Consider the following 22,554-nt stretch of genomic DNA (forward strand, 5'->3'; position numbering starts at 1 on the left):
TGCTATTAAAGTTAAAAAAAATATTTTCATATTTCCAATCAGCAGGTTCACTTGTGGCCAAGAAATGTTTTAAAACGTGTCGCAAAACTTAAGCTGTGACCCTTACGTTATCTACTAAAATTTTCTCTATGTTTTTATCGTAAGAGCGCATGTCTGCCTATCCCAAGGATGGCTCTGGATTGGAATAAGGGAGCGAGTCCTTCTTAAGACGGAAGAATAAGTGGTCAACCTGATGACAATTATTCACACTGTTCTTATGGTAATTACCATCTCCTGCATGTTTATTATGCGCCAATCCCCTGCTAGAGGTGGGACTTGACTTAGTCCTCATTTTCCTAACAATTCTGAAGAGCTGTCACTCCCTCGCCTGTTTTTTTTTTTTTTTTTTTTTTTTAATTAATTAATTAATTTATTTATTTTTGGCTGTGTTGGGTCTTCGTTTCTGTGCGAGGGCTTTCTCTAGTTGCGGCGAGCGGGGTCCACTTTTCATCGCGGTGCGCGGGCCTCTCACTATCGCGGCCTCTCTTGTTGCGGAGCACAGGCTCCAGACGCGCAGGCTCAGCAGTTGTGGCTCACGGGCCTAGTCGCTCCGCGGCATGTGGGATCCTCCCAGACCAGGGCTCGAACCCGTGTCCCCTGCATTGGCAGGCAGATTCTCAACCACTGCACCACCAGGGAAGCCCCCTCGCCTGTTTTTGAGATGAGGTCACTGGGGCCTGGGGAGGTGAATCTACCCTCAAACATTTCCCAGTGAGCCGGTGTCGCCGCTGGGTTTCGATCGAGGCGTGCAGGGCTCTGCCGTCCACCCACACTCATTCTTTGGCTCGGCCCCTTCCGTAAAGGCTTTCTTCCTTATTTCCTTCGCTGATGTAAAGAATAAAGCAGCTTCTTTTCTGTGCCTTTATCAGCCGTGCCTCAGTGGTAATGAACTGGGAACCCCAGCTTGAAAAACTGTCCTCTAGCCACCGAAATAGAGTTGCGACATCAATATCAACATCGCCACTTTGGGGTTATGCTTATTCATGAATATTAACCAAGGGATTCTTGGTTACTACATTCTGTGTCAGTCTCTTCTCATAAACGCCCTGACTCCACGTTGAATCCGTGCACGAGAGTCTGTCCCCCAACTTGTTCATTTCTCGATTCAACCCCAATGAGGTTTTGACTCTCAAAAATTTGATTTTGCTGTAAAGTTGTCAGTTTCATGCAAGAATGGTCGCAACATTCCTCGTCAAAAGTACACCCATTATTTAAACACCGAAGGAATTGCAACGGCATCCCATCAAGAGGACCCTGGCATGAAGTCTGAAGAAGGCTTGGTTATAAAAGTGCAGGTACAGGACACACATTTTGTGGAAAATTAAAAAAACAATACAGAGCAAATACAGTCATCAAGTTTGTTCATGCCTCCAAGCCGTGGTCATCAGGGTTTTGAGGGTGAAGAAAAGTCACATCAAAAGAAAATATTTGAGATTCTCAATGAATCTAAGCAAACAAGTAGGGAAGTGAAGGCTGGAAAATTCCACATAGAGATTTAAGGGTGTGTCTGAGTCTTTTTGTATCTCTGCATCTTGTGAAATCAGTGGCCTGTGTAGTTCAGGGGCAGCCTTCTGATGGGCGCATCGTAACATCAGCTAATTCGAATTCCTGTGGAATTCTCTTGTAGCCTGTGAACAGGGTTTCTCTGTGACCGCCCCCGACTTCCTGGTGCTGTTCTCACAGGTACAGGAAAGATGAATCACATCGGGGGATGTGACTCAAAGATACGGTCTCGGTCTTTACATTAAGATATGATGATTGAACACAAGTATGCAATGAAGGCACATTCAAGTTGAGCATTAATCGAACGAGACAATTCTACCAAATCTCGAAATATGAATGCACAAACAATTCCGTAGTCCAGTGCTAGCTTTTATATAACCAGAGTATCAGGCTGGGTGGGTGTGATGTTTTGAAAACTGTGGTTTTCAATAGGAGATGATACTGCACCCCACGCCTGCCCCCCCCCAACCCCGACCTCTCCAGGGGACATTTGACACTGTCTGGAGACATTTTTGGTTGTCACAGCGGGGAGGTGGGTGCTACTGGCATCTAGTGGGTAGAGGTAAGGGATACTGCAAAACCTCCTACAACGTACAGGACAGGCCTCCAGGATGAAGACTGGGGGACAAGACATCTGGCCTGGGATGTCAGTAGGCCCGAGGTTGACAAATCCTGATTTAAAAGCTAAGTCATGGGATTTCCCTGGCGGTCCAGTGGTTAAGACTCCACGCTTCCACTGCAGGGGGCGCTGGTTCGATCCCTGGTCGGGGAACTGAGATCCCACATGTCACGTGCCATAGCCAAAAGAAAAACAATTTTTTTTTAATTTAAAAGAAAAAGCTAAGTCAGTTCATGCCATTTCCCACTCACATCTCTCTACTGGTTTCTTATTTTGCTCAGGTCATGATCCAAAGGCTTCCTGAGGCTGAGAGACCCTCCCGGACCCTGCTCCCTGCTCGCCTTGGACCTCATTTCCAGCTGCCCATCTACCACACCCCTCCCCAGCCCCACCAGCTTCTCTGCATCCCTCCACCCATCCTCTCACTCTCCCGGAGTGAGCCCGGGGGCTCTGTGCTTTGTTCAGGGCTCCACGCAAACTATCCTGAGCAGAGAGGCCTTCCCAACCACCTTCTGGAAAACAGCACCCCTCTCCCTTCCCCAGGTCAATTTCTGTCCTCACAACTTGCTTTAGCTTTCTACACGGTCCTTCTCACCACATGACATGTTACGCTTCAAGCGTTTGTTTGTTTTCTGTCTCCACCTTCCAGAAAATCGACACCATGAGCTTAAATGCAATCTTGGTGCCTCCAAGGGTGCCTGCACATAGTAGGTGCTCAATAAGTATTTGTTGAAAGAAAGAGAAAAAAGAATGAATAATAAATGAATGAATACAACAACATTGCTATAAAAAATCCACTTTCTTAAAGAAACCACACTCTGTGTAACTGCGAAATAGTTGACAAGTTTACTAACTGAAGAATTCATGTGAATTGTTACAGAGAAATCATACATCACAGTAATCATTTCTCCCCATTCACATGAGATTACTGGAAACATATAGAAGGATTTCCACTGTTAATGATATGCCTTGAGTTCTAATCTCCACTGATTTAACATTTTTAGGTAAGGAAATTTCAGTGTGTGTGGTAAACATGTTTTACTCATTCAAAGGGCCAGAGCTGTTTGCTTTCTACCTAAGAGTGTTAAACTAGACAAGACACAATAGCCAAGATACAGAAGCAACTCGCTGATGGATGGATGGATAAAGAAGATGTGGTACATATATGCAATGGAATACTACTCAGCCATAAAAAGAATGAAATCTTGCCATTCGTGACTACATGGATAGACCTTGAAGGTATCATGTTAAGTGAAATAAGTCAGACAGACAAAGACAAATTACTGTATGATTTCACTTTTATGTGGAATTTAAAAAACAAAACAAATGAACAAACATAACAAAACAGACACAGAGTCATAGATACAGAGAGCAAACAGGTAGTTGCCAGAGGGAAGGGTGGCAGGGGATTAGAGAAATAGGTGAGGGAGATTGAGAGGAACGCAGCTTCCAGTTACAGGATAAATGAGTCACGGGTATGAAATGTACAGGGTGGGGAATAGAGTTAATAATAATGTCATAGCTTTTAAACAACAAACAAAATCAAAGGGCCAGAGCTGTTTGATTTCTACCTAAGAGCGTTAACTTGGAGAAGAAAACACTTGTGAATATTGGAAATCTATTCCTGACCGACGGTAGGAGATTTCATGTTTTCACTATTTTCCCACTAATTACCACTGATAATTATGTCATTATTGTCCTACAAATACACAAGGTTCATGCATAGTTGCTTTTTTAAAAAGTCTTACTTTACATGGTTTTACAATGTCGAATGTCGGGAAATTATAATCGATTTGGTCAGTGTTGACTCCTGGAATCTTGGAGGCTGGAAACGGGTGGAAGCCGGTTGACCCCAAGTCTACAGGGGAGGCTCCACACCGCACGCCACTTTCAAAGACCACTGCTGAGGCCCGTGGGAGTCAAGCAAAGCACCCACAGTTAACATCTGTGTGCCTGACAGCTTTTTCTGACAAAATTTCTACAGCAGTGTTGTTGTAGTGATTTTTTTGTTACTTCTTCTTTCTTTTTCTTTCAACAGATCTTTATTGAGCATCTAGTGTGCGCAGGCACTGTTCTAAGCACAGAACAATGAGTATTTTATCTTCTCATTTTAAATAAACGTCCACTTTGCTCCCTAAATTTTGGTCATTTTTTTTCTTTTTCTTAAAGAAGTTTCTCCTTCCCCCAATTGCATAAGTTTCAATTTCTTGAAAACAAAAAAACCCAGAACCTGTCCCAAACATAGAGGGTCCTGGCCGCAATGCATCTGATCCAGTCCTGCCTCCTAGGACTCGACTCTCGCTGGGAGATGTCACTGAATAAGGTGACAAGGGCGCATGACGTCTGGCTCTCACTGATACTCCGTGAAAGCTTGCTGCTGTTTTACACGATCCTCAGGGCAATGTCCGAGCAGAAAAAGCCTAACTCTTCCCTGGTCACAGGACTGGAGTGCAAGTTTACCTGGGTGTCAGAGGTGTAAGTTCACGGAAGGGGACATGCCTGGAAGAGGAGAGGAAGCAGGGTTTTGCTGGGAGACAGAGGCTAAGCAGAGGAACTTCTCTCAGGAAAGGGATGCCAAGATTTTCAGGGGAGGAGAGAGGCTTCTTACTAGGGAGGAAGGTGACTCCTTGAATAAGTTTGGGGCGCTTGAGAAACACGTGCGGGCAGTGAGCGACTCAGAGAACTGCCTCCAAATCTACAGGCAGAGGAAAGCGGCAAAAGGCACAGGGGCTGGGCCATCCCTGGGAAACAGTGAGATGCCCTTGGGTTGGCGGCCACTCTGGGGGCTTTGTGTGAGCTGAATGCAGAGTGATGAGCTGTGGGCCAACCACGTTCCTCCTCTACACCAGGAGGCTTCTCCTGGGATGGAACATGTAATTCCGAAGTCCTACACAGTTCAAATGGTATGCGAAGAATTAGCCAGGAGCTTTTAGAAATATATACCTAAAAGAAATGATTCCTAAATTCTCCCATTCTAGAGGGGTGATAAGACACAATAAATGACAGGAATGTATGGAAACAATTGACAAAGTGCAAGAAGAAAAAGCACAGATGACTGTCCAGCTATCTCGGGGGATTCAGGGATGAATAATCTGTAATAGTCACTGTGGGATACTCATTCTACTCAGCTGAGTTAATGTTGGCTGGGTTTCGTGTGTGTTTGCGTTAAAGACTTTGACACTTAAAATGCCAACATGTACAGGAGATCCAGGGTGCATCCTAACAGGTGCCTCTTCTCAGGCTTCTGGATGGTGACTCGACACAAAAGGTGATCAACTCGAAGGTGATCGTCCCCAGAGCACCTTCAGCAGCAGACCAGGGGCAGGAAGGAAAGCCGTGCAAATGCCCAGGGATCCACAGGAGGGGCGGGGGCTTCAGTGGCCAAGTGAGCCCCGCAGGGCGGGCATGGGGAGAAAACACTGGATTTGCAAGCAGGGACAGAATGTGGCGAGGAGGAGGGAAAAGGAAGCCACAATGTAGAGCAGCAGCGTGAGCGCCTCGTGGGCTCTGCCCCAGCGCTGCCCTGGGGTGTGGGAGGAGCCTGGCCCTTCCGGGGCCTCACCCAGGGAGGTCCAGCAGGTATCCGAGTGAGGGTGTGCCCGGAAGGAGGCTGTATCTGTAAAGTGTTATTCATCCAGCAACAAACGTGTGCAGCTGACCAGCTTCGAAGAGAGACTGGAAATGGAAAGGCAGTGAGAATTTAGACTCGGGCAGCTGCAGGAGGAGTGCAAGTGGGGTTTCACTGAGTTACAGACCCCTGGGAGCCCAGGCACTGGGAGTAAGCCAGGACCAGCGATGAGGGTGCGGGTAGGGCTGCGAACATGGATTCTGAAGTGACAGCCGCCTACCCAAGGGTTAAACCGAGTGGCGATGATTTGAACAAGAGCATTTGTTAGGACTGAAAAGATAATGTCTAGGGGAGACTGAAAAATCTCTCGGGAGGGAGGATCTCTTCCAGGAAAAGTGACATTCCTACAAGTAAAGAGGCAGACGGCAGAGCACACCGTCCATGATAGTGGACGCGACCGGTCAGGTGTAAGCATGGAGGGGGGAGCACATGGGATGGGAGGGTGGGTGGTTGGCAGAGGGGAAAGGCTTCTTGAAGCAGGGGCGGGGCTGACAGTACCAAATGCCACAGAAAGGTCAAGGAGAATGAGGAAGGACTGAGCGATGGAGTGTTTCTTTAAGAAGAATGCTTAAAAACATCACTTCTCTCTTGGTTACCTGGATTTGAGATAGCTTTAGGGTGTATTTTGGAAACGGATGAGATTGAGATCCAGGTTTCTGGAAGGCAAGAGAAAAACAAACTATAGCTGTTTGACTGATTTAAGGTTGAGAGTGCTATGCAAGGCATAAAAAATGTGAAAATACATTTTAAACTCATTACTCATGCTGGCTATCATTCATTCCGCAACTCTATAGGAAAATTCCTCTTCAGAAAGGCTACTGCAGGGAGGAATGTGCTTGTTTTTTCCTATTTGGCATTAAGGAAAAGCACAAAGTCTGGGACAGGAGCCTGGCATGGTCCTGCTGCTTCTCAGCCTCTCGTTTCTAAAATTGAGAAGTCGCAGCTCGACTCTGCTGACAGACACACATAGATGGTGTGTCACTACACGTGGGTAGGACCGCTCAGACCCGAAATCGGCATCCAGCTTGTGTTAAACCAAATCTACTTTGAGTTCCAAGGAACAATGCCTTTTAAATCTCCTATTTCTCTGAAATCTTCCATTATTGCACATGAGGAAAAAACACACACACACAAAAATAAGGGTCTAGAGATCACTCCCCATGCCCCCTGCACTCGAACAGGCTTCTAGGACATGAATAAGACTTTTTTCTTATCCGTGAGAGTATAACCCAGACGTTTGGCAGATCGCCTCAAGAGAAAGACAAATGTCAAGGGTAGGGATTCAGGTAGACACAGTGGCTGGCCCTAAACTCAAACACGAAGAGAGATTTCACGTGTGGCGCTGTGTAAGGAGATAGATGTCAGCAGGGGGCACATTATCAAAGGGGTGTGGTCAGGAGGGCACACGGAAGGGGCGTGTGTTTTGAACAGCAGGAGTCTAATTGGCCCTGAGCGACGTGAACCAGACTTCATCACCCCTTTGCTAACAGTCCCAGAAATGGATCAAGAGAGGGCTTCCGTGTCTACCGGTGTCGGGGACCACACGAGGTCCCCACGGGATGACTCTTGTGGCAGCCGCATTCCACAACATGGTCATATGGCTATAAGAACTGATTACTCAAGAAGCAGAAAAATACAACACTGCGGCGACTGGCAAGGATAGGTGGGTTGAGAACACGTATTAGCTGGACTTGCTTCTTACCCTGAGAGGCTAGAGCCGGCCCCCGGTGTTCCTCCCTACTTTTTATAAACCCCTTATGAATTCATCATTCTCGAATAGATCAAGATGGCTCTTGACCTTGTGTGTCGAGCAGTCTTCTGCGGGGGAAAGTGTCACCAAGACGCACGCTTGGGGTTAAGTCGGGTGGAAGGAAAGGGCTTCCTTGCCCACCCCGCCTTAGCTCCCGCCACCCAATCCCCTGCCAAGTCTTAGGAGATGTTTTGTGCTAAAAACACCAACCGAGGCAGGAAATAGAGTGATATCTTCAACAACATATGTGCTGAGCAGGGCAAGAATGTACCCATAGTAAAGCTAAAAAATGACTGTCAGTATAAATAAGGTTTGCAGAACCCAAAAAGGCATAGAGAATTATGTTGTGTCAACTTTCTTTTCAGTTTGACGAGCTGTGGCTCCTTTTGGGCCCAACTCTCCTGTCCCTGCCATCGCGGGAAGAAGCATGGCCACCCTCTCCTTTCCCTGGAGCTCACCTCCCCTATAATGAGCTGAATATGCAACATCTAAACAACAAGCTGGCCTGGCCCGGAGACCCATTCCTCGTGTCTAATCTCATGGGTCACGCGGGTATTTATATAGCTGGTATTTTTACATTTCCTCAATGCCAGGTGGTAACATAAATCCAGGAGGCCTGGAACGCCACACCTGCACAGCTGCACTAGGTTGACAGGGTATGTCCTGGTTTAGGTGTGTGCTTTTCTCCAGAAAGCACAGGTGGAGTGGACGATATTCCTTTTCTTTTATTGGGAGCTTTCGGTATTTGTTGACACTTGTATGGTGTCACATGGATGGGAGACTGGTAATACCTACCACCTGAAAAAAACAAGGAGGGCACCCCCAAGACGCCTCCATCAGGTTCTACATCCTTTCTCAGGGGAACAACCAACACCCAGCAGCAGATCCCTTTAGAATAAGAACTGCTTATTTATTTATGTTTTCATTTCCATGAGAATTGTATTGACTTTATTTTGTCTCTTGGTATTCAACCACCTTTATATTTAGCTCGTCCTGGAGCCCTTCTTGGATTTTTAATATTTAGCTAAATTGTTTAAGAACAACTACTTCAGTCCTTGAGAAATATATAATCTACATTTGCTCCATTTCAGGGACACCAGCTTGGGCTCCCGTCGCAACATGCTGTTCTAGTGCCTTCTGTCCGTCCCCTACCTTCACCACGTGAACCTCAGAACAACCAGAGACGTGGCTGAATCACTTACATGTCATACGAGACAAACTCTCACTGTTGGCATTCATTTCACTGATGTAGTTGCAGCCGGGTCAGAGGGAACCAGTAAAATCAGCAAAAGTTAAAAACCAAAAAGCAGCGGTGTATACTGAGTCTTTTCAAAATCCTTATTCAGAACTAATTATAAACTTTATCCACCCCAGATATTTAAGACCCCCAAGGTCACAAGCCAGGACCAATGAAAACAGGCAGGAGCCACACACCTCAAGCCTCTGCCTGTGGGCACATTTCACGAGGAGGACACAGGGCAGGCCTGGGGCAAGACCCCCGGGGCTGGGGCTTGGGAACCCCGGAGGGCTCAGGACGGCAGTGATTTCCACTGGTGCAGAGACATGGCCACATTTTAACAGCCTGGCGGTGCCCTGCACGTCTGTAGATCAGCCCCACTGCCCACCTCGGGTCGCTGCTAGGTGGCAGCTCTGAGGCCTTACATAACAGATTAAAAATATCTCTACAGACTTAAAGTTTCGTCAGAATTCTCCTCAAGCCACGTGGCCTGTTTCTTTGATGGCTCCCATGATTGTGTCCTTTCCGGAAGTAGACGGGTGGACACTACTAATTCCTTGTGCCTGTGACTGAATGTCCCCGGAGCCGTCGCAGTGGCAGTGTCACATCACAGAGATGTCGGCCACTCGGGAAGGATGGGACAGTGGGAGGGACGCTGAGGGAAAGGCCGAGCTGATCTCAATGGCTTTCATCTCACCCAGAACTACAGGAAGAAAGCCCCTCGGAGCCAGTCAGGAGGTGACGGTCCCATCCTCATGTGCCCACAACTAAGCATTTCTCATCCATCATTTGTAAAGTATATATGTTTACAAGTACATGAATATAGAAAAACCCTTTTCACACACCCTGGTGTAGTTCCTCCAAAACATCACTTGGCGATGCCATCATGTCCTTGCATAAACCCTCCTCCTTTCAGTGCAAGATGCACTGGTCTCAGCCTATTTCTCTCACTGTTTTGGTTTCACCCTCCTCCTTCCCTCCAGATAAATCCTACCTTCCAGATCAGTGTTTCAAAGGACATATTTATGGGTTGGAAAATCAATTTAGTGGGTCACGATAAGCATTTAAAAACGAAAGAGAGTAGAATGAATTGAATAAAAATGCAGCATTTCACAAGCATTAAGGGTAAGCAGTTTGAGAAACCCAAACAGTATCTTCAAGGACAATGTTTCTTGCTGCCTGGGTACCTCGGATTTCTCGTGTTTCCCTGCTATGAGCTGCTTCTGAGCAGATCCCATATTTTACTTTTAAAATCCATACAATTAAGTACAACGCCCTGCACAAAACATACCCTCAATGCATATTTTGAATAAATGAATGAAGCCTGCCCTTCTCAGTTAATGATTTTTCCAAACCTCTTTGAAAACTTGAGGCAAGTAGCAAACAGCAACACAAAATATTGTTGCTCATTGAATCATTTTGCCTGAAGTTAACCTCCGATTTTTTTAATCCTGAAAAGGACTTTGTGTCTTGGGGGCAATGTCATAGAATGATTTTATTGTCTGAAAAAATGGAACCTTTCCCCTAAAATCATAACAGAGGGTTCCTTAAGATGGATTCGACCCCTGCAGCAATGGAAATGCTCTCTGATTAGCAGCTGGACCACATCGCTGGGTTTTCTAATGATCATCAGATTAAAAAGACATTTTTATAATCCCTCATCACCACACAGAAGCCCAGTGGCTCTGCCCCCGTGTCGCTGTCCCAGCCTCTGGAGATTAGACACGATTTCCAGCCTGGGTAAGTGAACTACATCAGTGAAATGAACGCCAGCCATTAGAGTTTTACTGTCTCGTTTGACACGTATGCGATTCTACCAAATCTCTGGTTGTGCTAAGTTTCATGTGGTGGGTAGGGGACGGACAGAAGGCACCAGAAAGCATGTTACGATGGGAGCACAAAAGCTGGTGTCCCTGAAATGGAGCAAACGTAGGTAACATATTTTTCTCAAGGACTGAAGTAGTTATTCTTTCTTTCAGTCTTTTAAAAAAATTTTTATTTTATATTGGAGTATAGTTGATTTACAATGCTGTGTTAGGTTCAGGTGTACAGCAAAGTGATTCAGTTATATATATATATATATATATATATATATATATATATATATATTCTTTTTCAGATTCTTTTCCCTTATAGGTTATTACAAGATACTGCGTAGAATTCCTGTGCTGTACAGTAGGTCCTTGTTGGTCATATATTTTATATATAGTGGTGTGTATCTGTTAATCCCAACCTCCTAATTTATCGCCCCCCCCCCTTTCCCCTTTGGTAACCATGAGTTTGTTTTCTATGTCTGCGAGTCTGTTTTGTAAATAAGTTCATGTGTCATATTTTAGATTCCACGTATAAGTGATATCGCATGATATTTGTTTTTCTCTTTCTGACTTACTTCACCTAGTATGATAATCTCTAGGTCCATGAAGTAGTTATTCTTAACACAAGTTTCTATTAAAAATCCAGGAGGGGCTCCATTACAAGCTATATATAAAGGTGGTTAAATACCAAGAGACAAAATAAAGTCAATATAATTCTCATGAAAATTTTTAAAAAACTATACTCTTCTGCTCTAGAGAATCTGCTGCTGGGCATTGGTTATTTACTTGAAAAAGGACACGTGAACTGGTAAGAGTATTGTGGGCGTTAGGCTACTTTAAATTAGTCATTTGTGCTCTGTATGTGCCCTCCATCCTGCTTCTAAAACCAGCCTGGCCCCGTCCGGCTGGTGATCTCACCTGAGAACAGGAATTAAGCAAACCTAACTCCAACAAACAGATGTGACTTCAGGAAGTAATTTAAGGGCTGCAAGCTTTGGTTCCCTTTTCAGTAACGTGGAAATGCCTGAATAGGGATAGTTTTCACCCACTGCTTTGCTCAAGTCTTCTGTCTCTTACTTACTCCTTCCTGGATCTTTCCACATCAAAGGAGAATAATAAAACTAAGATCGAAAACATGCCTATTTGCTTGGGAATTACCCTGTTGTACGTACAGCACACATGCCAATTCTTCCATTCTTTAAAATGGACATTTTGGCCAGGGGAGGGGTGGGGGGAAGGGTATGTTTGATCATGAGTCAGAGTTTTGGGTGTGAAGAAGCTCTTTTGTAGGTTTTGCAGGACTTTGGTAATACACAAGTTCTCAGGTATGCTACCGTGAGTGTTGCATTGTAAACGTGTGTCATCTAGGCTCCTGTTCATGTCTGCCATGCTTTGGTCCCTGCATATTTTAGGACCGAGTCATCTATGTGGGGAGGAAAGCAAACTAGATTGTCGTTGATTGGCTTATTACAATTAACATGTATTAGTGAATGTAAAATTGCAATTGCCCAGTATATTGTCAGTGTACAATGTCTAAGTATGAACATTTCTGGTTTCAAGGAGAAACCAGAAAAAGAAAGAAGGGAAAACCAGCATAGAGAAACATCTGAGAAGCTTCACACACAGCGGGTGTGAGGCGATAGCTGCTGACTCATGGGGTAGGGCAGTGGGTAGAATGACATTGCATATAGCTGGCTCTCAGGTGGTGAGGAATTTTCTAGGCTAATCTGAGAATTAATCATAAAAATGATTCAAGTCAGCCTAAAGAACCTAAACACTCTTAGGTAATTAAGAAACAGCTTTTTCTCTTCCAATCCTCTTAAGGAGAGAGAGAACATGGCAGCGGTCCAGCTCCTCTTTAGGAAAACTTTCTATGTACCGTGTCACTTCTAAGAGTTTCTTCACAAAAGGAAGAAAACCCCGGGATATTGTATTCTGTGGCAATAATGAGATGCCGATAGCCAGGAAGGTCTTTATTAACTTGCTTGGGGAGAATTGCTGAGTGGCTTAGAGGATAAAGCACTGGGTTTCTCTTTGGAGCCCCCAGTGGGCATTTAATTCAAAATCTAGTCTAGAGACCCCCAACACACAATGGCTGCTTGCTTTAACGGGTTGATGGTATGAAAAATATTTACTGATTAGGAAAGATAATCCACTTCTGAAAAGACTGCCCTTTTTTCCAGAATTCCAGGTGCAAAAGAGTCTCCTCCCACTGACTGTGCATTAGAGAACAGCCGAGCTGGGATGGCTTCTCTGCCTCTTCCGGCCCATCTCAAAAATGATGAACAATTTGTGCAAGATACCTATCTCTGGTCTGAAGGCATGCTGGCAGCTGTAGACTCACAGCCAAGACGTTAAGGTAATTTCCCAGGATAATTCACACTAGTCAAAGGGTAACTTTTTGATCAGGTTGATCTAAATATTTAATTGTCACAACTCTCCGGTTGGTTTGGCTCCTGGGTTTCAAAGAAGAATGAAGCAGCGGTGCCTAGTGGAAGTACCAAGCTCAGGAGACCTCTGAGTTTAAGATTCTCCCAACAAACATTTATTGAGGGGCTCTGAGTACGGGCCTGACACTATTTTTTTTTTTTTCAGCCATGTTTCTAATTTTACCATCATCTATATTTTTGTCTCTATAGCCACGTAACTTAGGAAATAAAAAGTTGCCATAGAGACACAGATGAGGAGGGCTTTTTTGGGTGTGCCTTTCTCCCACCCCAATCATGCTGGCTGTTGAGAACCACTTCTGATCATCTGTGCAGCCCTTGGCGTGGCCCCGGGACAGGGTGATAGGTCACTACAGCTTTACTTTTTGGCTGGTCCTGAGCAGGCATCTGAGACGCTCCACCCCCAGGACGGACACTCACATCCCGAAGAGTCAAATACTTCCTTAAGGAAAGATGCTGGGTGAGCGCTTTGCAAGTGAAAACAACTGCTGTGAGCGATTGCTCACCTGTAATTAGGAACCGTTCCCAAGCAAAACCTCACAGAGGCTGAGTCAAAGGCAGACAGAAAGCGAGCAAGCAACCCTTTTGAACGTGAGGAATTATTCTGGCCCGACCTGCGTGCTGTGGGTCCCTGACTAGGGAGGCAGTTTGTGGGACCAGAGAGTAGAAAGGGTTTTATCAAGAACGTGAGGACAAGGCGAAGGGGCACTCCAGGAACATGCCCTCAGCTCAAAACCGACACTTGTGTGTCCCTTAGGAACATTTACAACAGTTTTATGTGGCCTTTTGCTTTTCTGTTTTTACAAAAAGAGAAGTTTTACGCGTCCTCTTCCCATATCTTTTCCTGGTAGGGAGTTTATCTTTAACTTCAGAAAGGAATTACTTTCTGAGACAGGGACTGGGTATCATTTTTACACTTTAATTGTTTTTTTGGAGACTAAGAATGCCACAGTGGAAAGGACCCAGGGTCTGGGAGAACGGAGACGTGTTTGATTCCTGACTCTGGGACTGATCAGTTTCTGCGATTACGGGAAAATCACTTCATCCCTCAAAGTCTACGACTGCTCATTGGTGGATGGAGAGGCTGACAGCTTGCTCCTCTGGCTTCACAGACAGGACCCGGGGAGAAGAGGGACGTCTGCATGCCTGGCCGACAGGAAAGAGCCACTTACAAACATTAGCTATTAATACTATTAACAGAACACCATGACCAATGTTCCAGAGCGTTCCTGAGTAGTTCCCATTCTCTGAGGTCACATGCACATACCCAGAATTGCTACTATCGGTTTGGTTCTCTTTCTTCCTTTGGCTCTTACTTTGTAGGGGAGATCCTAAGGGTTAATGCTGAATTCTCGCACGACAGAAGAGGGACGTTGGCGATGCTTCCAGGCCTTGCCGTGGAGCTTCCAGGTAGGAAGTTCTCCTCGACTGCAGCCGTCACGCACTTCCCCTCTGGGCTGCCAGGCACGCCAGCTGTGCACATCTGCCGCAGCGGCCCCCGCACCGCGCCCTGCTCACCGACACTTTGTGATGAAGTCTGTGCAACCTCTCCCCAAACAAGGCACAAGCAAACCCCTGGGGTTCACGGGCCACTTGGGGTTCAGTTGCGGACCCGTTCCTGGTTTATAGCCTCCACGTACAGCCTCTCATTGAAATGGGGTGGACCCACCTGCCCCCCGCACTGTCTGGACGGGGCAGGGCGCACTGATTTCTTTCCCTCTGCTTTGGATTCCCCGTGGCAAGCCCCGTGCTCACATTAAGCGAATGCTTTTTGGATGACTACAAGGGAATTAGCTCTACAAGTTAATGCAAGTCCTGCTTATGGGTCCCTGGTTGCACAATTTCCCTGTGTGAATTCTTGGGCATTTAGAGAGAGGAGGTGCCGTCAACCGGGAGAAAAATGTCACCACATTCACGACAAATATTAGGCATTTTTTTCAACTGTCCAGTTTAACATAGAAGACGGAGAGCTCTGTGCTCTTAACATAGGTACGTGTGGCTACTGATCAATTTACTCCGCTTGAAAGCTCATTTCCAAGCGGAGATGGACAAAGTATTATTTCTGTTGGACACCTGGGGAATTAGAAACACTGCAATGTCCAGTGGCCAGTCCCAAACACAGCTACTCTCCTTTACTGCAGCAGGGCCAGGAACTGGGTGAAAATGCCCTTTTCTCACAGAGAGATCTACTCTCCTTACGTGAAAGCTCAGGTTCACTGATGCGGTATGGGGAGCCGTTTCCACAGCCCATCCTCGCCTGATAGCCGCCTAGTGATAAATGGACAGCTTGCTTCTCTGGGGATGTGAAGCTCGTCTTCCCCGAGGACTTACTCATTTGGAAAATGAGGGAAACTTAGGGTTGATTTAAAATGGTTCCAGAAGGCAGCGGAATTCCTCCCTTTCACAGGAGGGAGACCTTTATGTGAGGCAGGAGTGCACTCAACTACACATCAGTAAACTATGTGCTTGCTCTCCACGCCCTTTATAATTTTCATGAAGCCTCAGGCCACCACCCCTCACAAATAAATCACCATGGAGAGAAAGCAAAGCGGCTGGGGAGTGAGAAAGATTAACAGCTCGGCACGGATAAACTGCTAGTAGAGCCTGCATGGAGGCAGGAAGCCTCCGGGATGTCAAGCCCTGCATCCCATGATGGGATGTAGACATCTGCACGAGGAGGACCGATTTCGTAGGCCGCAATTTCATTAGAATGCATCACAGATTAAATGAAGATGGTGTCAAAACTTCTGTCTCAAACACCAGGAGCAGAGAATGGCAATTTACCAACACTGTCCTTGAGCAGGTCAGAGGTTTCTGCCTGTAATCCTGTGATAGTTCACTGATTTTAAAGCATCTTCTCGCTGCTGAACAACGCATAAGTAATTGTACTTAATTTGGCAGTGAGGCGTCCAAACCTCACACAATGTTGATTTAAGATGCAACCGTATGTCTTTTGGGACCTTGATTTTTCATACTTAGTTCTGTTTGGATGTGATATTTAGAAATCCACACTTGTTGTTGTAGTAGAAAAGTTGTCTGCACAGCTGCCCACCTCCGGAGCTGTACTCGAAGAACCTGTGGAAGATCTCGCAGGCCGGTGTTGTTTTGGTGGAAAGCTAACTCCTTCTCTGAGAATGATTTTGGTTATATCATGAAAAACGAGTCTTCAGCATCCAGAGGTGGCTTCTGTCCTGAGCAACAATCTCACATTCATGAGGCTCAAAAGGATTGACTGGTCTGTACTAATTAAAGTGACTTAAGAATAAACCTTTTAGTTTTTCTAAAGGACTTTTCTAATAAAAGATTTATAAATATTTATTAGTAAATTGATTTGACATTGGGACATACTTCCAAATAATCCATTGATGGTGGAGAAAACTGGAGATGAGCTAAGATTGGCCTCAGAGAGAGTTCATTAATCTATTCTCTACTTTTGTTATGTTTGAAATTTTCCATAAAGCCGACTTTAAAAATAATTCTTTTGAAAATAAACGGCCCTATGGAATCAAGTATCATGCTGTAAAAAATTCATTTAAATAATACTTTGATTTAAAAACTCAAAATATTCTTACTTGGAGTGTTTATGCAATGAAATTAAATATTTGAAATTAAGAGTAATTGCCATTTGGCTTCAGTGGTTCTTATTTGTAAAAATGCCACAAGGGCCAGATTTACCAAATATACTTATATGTAAGACTGCTTTTTCTTTTTTAGGTAGGTTTTCATCAAATGTATTTAATAAACACCTATTATATGCGAAGAAATATTGTCTCTCTATATTTTTTGTTGTCAATATAATTTTTAACTACCTATTTATATCATATAAACTAAGGATGCACAGTATCAGAAAGTAACAAAATAATGTTTTTTCACAAAATATTCTGCAAATCAGACTCCTCCAGGTCCTTCTCCAGATTTCTGAGCTGTACTGCATTGCTGTCAATGCCTGATCATCCTGATCTTTTTCAACGGGTACAGAATAACATGCTCATTTTACTTCATGTTCTAGATAAACAACCAGCTGCCATGGAGCCATCTGGAACAATGGCGCACCCTCGTGGCCCCAAGAAGCCAATGACTCTCCCCCTGCATTTGAATTAGGTCTCATAATTTTTGAAACTAAGTAACTATAAATAATTAGCATAATAATATTAATCATATTATGGCATCAGATGAAAAACATCTTGTGAATGAATGGGATAACCAGAAAGTCACACACAATTAAACATTTAGTCATTCTTCATTTTAAGGGCCCAGTGGGTATTCCACAGTTGTATACATCCATGATCTGTAAGGTACATGTTTGGCATTTTTGACTTTATGAAACAGTTTTCTCCATCCAAACTGTAGGACTCTTACTTCTTGCACCTCAGGTGAGCAAATATGAATTTTTAAAGGCTTATCCTCTGTTTTTTGTTTCTTGTTGTTTTTTTTTTTTTTCCCTGCAGTCCTGGGCAGGTAGCCAAGACAAATGCCCCTGGAGCCAGAATCACTGCATTCTAGTCAGGCTGTGTCTCTCAAAGGAGGGAGACTTTGAGCAAGTTTAATCTCTATGCCTTAGTTTTCCCATCTGTAGAATGGGGATGCTAACAGCGGATACATTTTAGTCTTGTGAGAACTAAAGAGGTTATTAAAACAATGCCTGGAGCATAGTAAGCACTGCAGCTCCTTGCTGCTGATACTACCCCTCCCAGGCTGCAGTCACATCTGTCACCTGCACAATCACATTTGGTCTATACCTGCATCCTGGACTCTTAGAATTTCTGTGACTTGTGTACCTCAAATTGAATAGCCAAGAGTCTATAGAAAATGAACTGTTTTGAGGGACATAATATTTATGAAATCCCACACGGATATTAAGTCTATGGAGCAGTGACGTTGTAGAATTAAACACCAAAGGACCTCATTTTCTATACGCAACTCACCATCCTTTATATTTTAACTGGAAATACCTTTAGCGGGGTAATAAAGAGCAGTTTAATCTCTTCAGGGTCACTTTCTAAAGAAGCCAGGGGAATATTTTGAACCCTTCTGCAAATCTGCAGTGCAGTTTCCCCATATCACAACGGTCCAAGAAATGAGCTGTAATTAATTCAGGTGCATTGAGGCGGAATTAGCCGCCCACTGGATTATTTGGTAAGAAAGCTACTTCAGGTGAAGAGAAGAATATCTTGAAACATAAAAAGCGTAAAGAAGAAGATTTAAAATCTTAAAGGGGAGAAGTCCCAGGACTCTAGTAAATCACGAATACCAGCCACGCGATTCATTCAGAAGAAAATGGATTACTGGGCTTCAGGATCACGTTGTGTAAACCCTAATAATCATATAAGCAGCTCCAGTGATTAGCTCCAGCATCAAGACTATTCTTTTTCTTCCAAGTCTTCTCTTTAAGCCCCTTTGACATTCTAAAAGAATAGCCTGTACGATCCCAGGAGGACACGTCCTGCACGCTGGTCAACGTGTGTCCTACATCATGGCCCATCGGGAATCACACCGGTCTCAGCTGCACACTTGGACTCCTGTCATCTGGTGCCGGTCTCAGCTGCACACTTGGACTCCTGTCATCTGGTGCGAGGGGACAAGCCATCTCCTACTGCAGTTTCCTGTTATTACAGCCACTGCGCTGGGGCAGAAGCTGCCAATTCACAGATTTATGAGAAAGTCGCAAGTGGCTCGAGACAATCTTTTCAAAATAAACAGTGTTTTGTAAAAGCCCACAGTAGAAAAATAGATATTTTATAATTTTAGACTTGCACTAACAATGTTGTACTTGAGGTTTGGATACATGTTCCCAAATACCGGTTAACGTTACCAAGGGTAAATATTAGCACATCCACACACCCTGCCTGGAGGCCTCACTGGAATCCTACCCTCAAGTCCTAGACTTAGGGATTTCCAAACGGTGACGCCTGTCTACAAATTCATTAATTTCACTTTCTTGAATACAGCCGAGAAGAATTCACCCAGTTCCCATCTATAGTAAAATTTAGTTTTAATTAATAAACTTTTAGTTCCGAAAGCGAATAGTAATTTGTTCATTTAAGGCTGTTCTCTTAGAGTCCATTTTGTTCCTTGGAATGAAACATATGACTTGTGAAATTCAAGCCATCTCCTACTTACAGGGACAATTTCATTTATTAATGGCCTGTAATTAAGAAGAAATTGTTAGCTAAACAAACAATTAGCTTATCTGACTGAAGAATAAATGGGGGGGTAGGTTATTCACTCATCTGCTAAGTGTTCTTAGTCTTGACCTACTTTTCACTTATTGAGAATGTTTTGTAGATTTTCTAGTGTTTTGGGACCTAATCAAATGATGAAAGCCAATATATTTATGTATTTTCTTTAGGAGAAAGAGCAGGTTAACGCGTACATAAAACGTCACAGCATAAGTTTTTATCTCTAATCCTATCACCTGACCTTAAGGAAGGCGTTTAACCTCCTCGCCTTGAAGTTTCCCATCTCCGTAAAGTGGGGATGCTAGTAATTGCCATCTACATTCGGGTTAATGGCATCAGGGTCGAGGGACCTGCTACAATCCCCTTAAAGAGAAGATGCTTTGTATTAACGTAATAATTCCCCTCCCCAATACAGAACATTGGAAAATATTTTGGTTCTGTATAAAAGCCTTAAGATGTTTTTTGGAAGACGACTACATTCTCTGTGATTATTAGGAGAATCTGTGCCCAAATGGCACCTCTGGCTCAAAGGCAACCTCGTCTGAATGAATTAGCACATGGTGAGCTACTTACAAGAGATTAGCAACAAATTCTTATTGAGGGCTTTTTTTTTTTTTTTTTTTTTGCTTTGCTAGCTACCTTCTGCTTTTATATGGACACAAAATAAATACTTTTTAATACAGGCAATAGCCTCTGGCTGCCACAGCTTAGCCCTGAGCTCACTTGACTGGCCTGTCAACAGCTAACTAGTTATGAGGCAGAGCTGCTCAATGAGAAGATGCAGATATAACAGAACTGAGTTAAAATTTTCCTTGCGTGGCAAAGGAACAGAAAGAACAAAACTCATTCATTGAAAACAACATAGCGCAAGCGGTACTGAGTGAGTGTGAGAGAGTAACCGAGCAGGTAACCACCGTCCCAGATGCCGGGAGTGGAAGTGAGACGGACAGCAGGGCGGAGACACTCGGGTTAGCCGTGAGCTGTAAACCAAAGGGGCATCTCGGCATAATGTGACAAAAGTGCCACTTCTATGTTGCAAGTGAATATTATCAGGAAACGGAAATCAGCGGCTCAAGCTGAGCCTTGCTCTAATACTTCTCAAGTCACAAGGGTGTATTAATCCCAGTTTTAGCGCTGGGGGTTGTTACATCGTGAACTTTTACCTACGAGACGGAAAGATTCATTCTTACCTACCTGGCCATATTGGTTGCATAAGATGTTTGGTTTTTTGTGTAAGTTGGTACCTGCTCTGAACGACCCCCGCAATGACCTCAAGCGTTCCTTAAACCGTATCTACGGGCACATGGGCACACATCCGCGTCTGCAGCTACGCCTCTACCTCCGAGTGCGAAATTCACCTTCGGCTTCGCGGATCCTCCGGCCCGCCGCCGACCTCCGGAGCACGCTCCGTCCCGAGCTGAAGAGGCTGGCCAGCTCGTCCAGGGGGCTGCCCACGGGCCTGCAGTTCGGGGGGCTGTAGGCGGCCGGAGAGCGGGCGCCGGGGACGGCCTTCCTGGGCTCGGCCCGGGCCGCCTTCGCGGGGCAGTGCGGGCTCCTGGGGCCGGGGCTGCAGGGCGCGCCCGCGGGGGCCGAGGTGGGCCTCGGGGGGCCCCGGGGCGGCTCCGCCGGCCTCCCGGCGCCGGGCTCGGGCGCGGACGTGCAGAGCGCGGGCGGCCGGGGGGCGGCGGCGGGCGTGGGGGGACGGGGGGCCCCGTGCGGCCCGGCGAACGCGGGCCGGTCGCCGTCGCCCTCTGGGGCTTTGGGGTGCTGCGGGGACGCGGGCCCGGCGCCCTCGGGCTGCACGGGGTACTTGAGGCTGGTCTCCAGGACCGGCAGCCTCTTCACCTCCAGGGGCGTCAGGGGCGACTCGTCGGACGCCGGGGAGCAGGTGACCGGCGTCGGGGGGAACACGAGGAGCGGGGGCCGGTGCGGCAGCAGGTCGGGGAAGGGCGCGGGGATGTCGCACGCGTCCCTGCAGGGCCCGCCGGCGTCGCCGTCCTCCGCGGGGAGGGGGCTGCGGCCGCCGCCCTCGGGGGGCGCCCAGTACTTCATCTCCTCGTACACGGCCTCGGCCGGCTCGGGGCTGCCGGCGCGGCCCAGCATCTCGATGTACACGGGCTCGGGCTCCGGGGGCGCGGGCGGCACCCTGCGCCGCGCCCCGCCGGCCCCCGCCGCCCCCGGCCGGGCGCCCGAGATCTCCTCCGAGGAGCCGCTGAGCTTGGTGTGCGGGCTCCGCGTGGGCTTCCGAGGCGGCATCTTCTTCACGGTGCTGTAGTCGTCGCTGTGCGGCCGCGGCCGGCTGAGAACTGCGCGGGGGCGGAGAAGGGGCGGCAGGGTTAGCGGGACCCGGGCCGAGCCTCGCGCAGCGCCTGGAGCTGCCCCGGCGCCGCGACCGGCGAGGACCCCGCCTGCACCCTCCTCCCTCCAGGGTCCCGTCCTCCCCCCCCGCGGGGTCCGGGTGCCTCCACCCTCCAGGGTCCCGTCCTCTCCCCCACCCCGCGGGGTCCGGGTGCCTCCACCCTTCAGGGTCCAGCCTTCCCCCCCCCCCGCGGGGTCCGGGTCCCTCCACCCTCCAGGGTCCAGTTCTTCCCCCGTGGGGTCCGGGTCCCTCCACCCTCCAGGGTCCAGTTCTTCCCCCGCGGGGTCCGGGTCCCTCCACCCTCCAGGGTCCAGTTCGCTCCCCCCTCCGGGGTCCGGGTCCCTCCACCCTCCAGGGTCCCGTCCTCCCCCCCCGCGGGGTCTGGGTCCCTCCACACTCCAGGGTCCCGTCCTCCCCCCCCGCGGGGTCTGGGTCCCTCCACCCTCCAGGGTCCAGTCTTCCCCCCCCGCGGGTTCCGGGTCCCTCCACCCTCCAGGGTCCAGTTCTTCCCCCCCCCCCGTGGGGTCCGGGTCCCTCCACCCTCCAGGGTCCAGTTCTTCCCCCCCCCCCGCGGGGTCTGGGTCCCTCCACCCTCCAGGTTCCAGTTCGCTCCCCCCTCCGGGGTCCGGGTCCCCCCACCCTCCAGGGTCCAGTTCTCCCCCCACTGGGGGGTCTGGGTCCCTCCCCCTCCAGGGTCCAGGTCGCTCCCCCCTCCAGGGTCCCCATCTCCCCACCCTCCAGGGTCCGTGTCTCCCCGCACCTCGCACGACTGCCGAGGGGAGAGCCAGGCTTGATCTCGGGGGGGAGGCCAACTGCCGCCAGCCGAGGAGGAGGCAAGGCGGCCAGGAAGGCGGCCCAGGATTGCCCGCCGCCTGCAGCGGGAAGGGCCTGGGACGCGGCGGGGTGGGCACCTTCCTGCTGCGCTGGAACCTCCTTACGCCTGGGCTCTAAGGGCCTGATACACGTGTGGACTAAGGAC

General features: G+C 47.3%; 1 protein-coding gene across 5 annotated transcripts in view; it reads right to left on the reverse strand.

Moving 5' to 3' along the window:
- Nucleotides 1–22,554, reverse strand: part of MYO16 (myosin XVI) — a 546,696-nt gene that overhangs the window by 36,815 nt on the left and 487,327 nt on the right. For all 5 annotated transcript variants that reach the window (XM_082435257.1, XM_082435255.1, XM_082435256.1 and 2 more), the window contains one exon: nucleotides 20,575–21,522. In XM_082435257.1, coding sequence (XP_082291383.1) covers nucleotides 20,575–21,522 — 948 coding nt within the window. The remainder of the gene's footprint in view (nucleotides 1–20,574; nucleotides 21,523–22,554) is intronic.

Source organism: Balaenoptera physalus (assembly GCF_965194825.1).
Source record: "Balaenoptera physalus genome assembly, chromosome: 18".
NCBI classification, from domain to species: domain Eukaryota; kingdom Metazoa; phylum Chordata; class Mammalia; order Artiodactyla; family Balaenopteridae; genus Balaenoptera; species Balaenoptera physalus.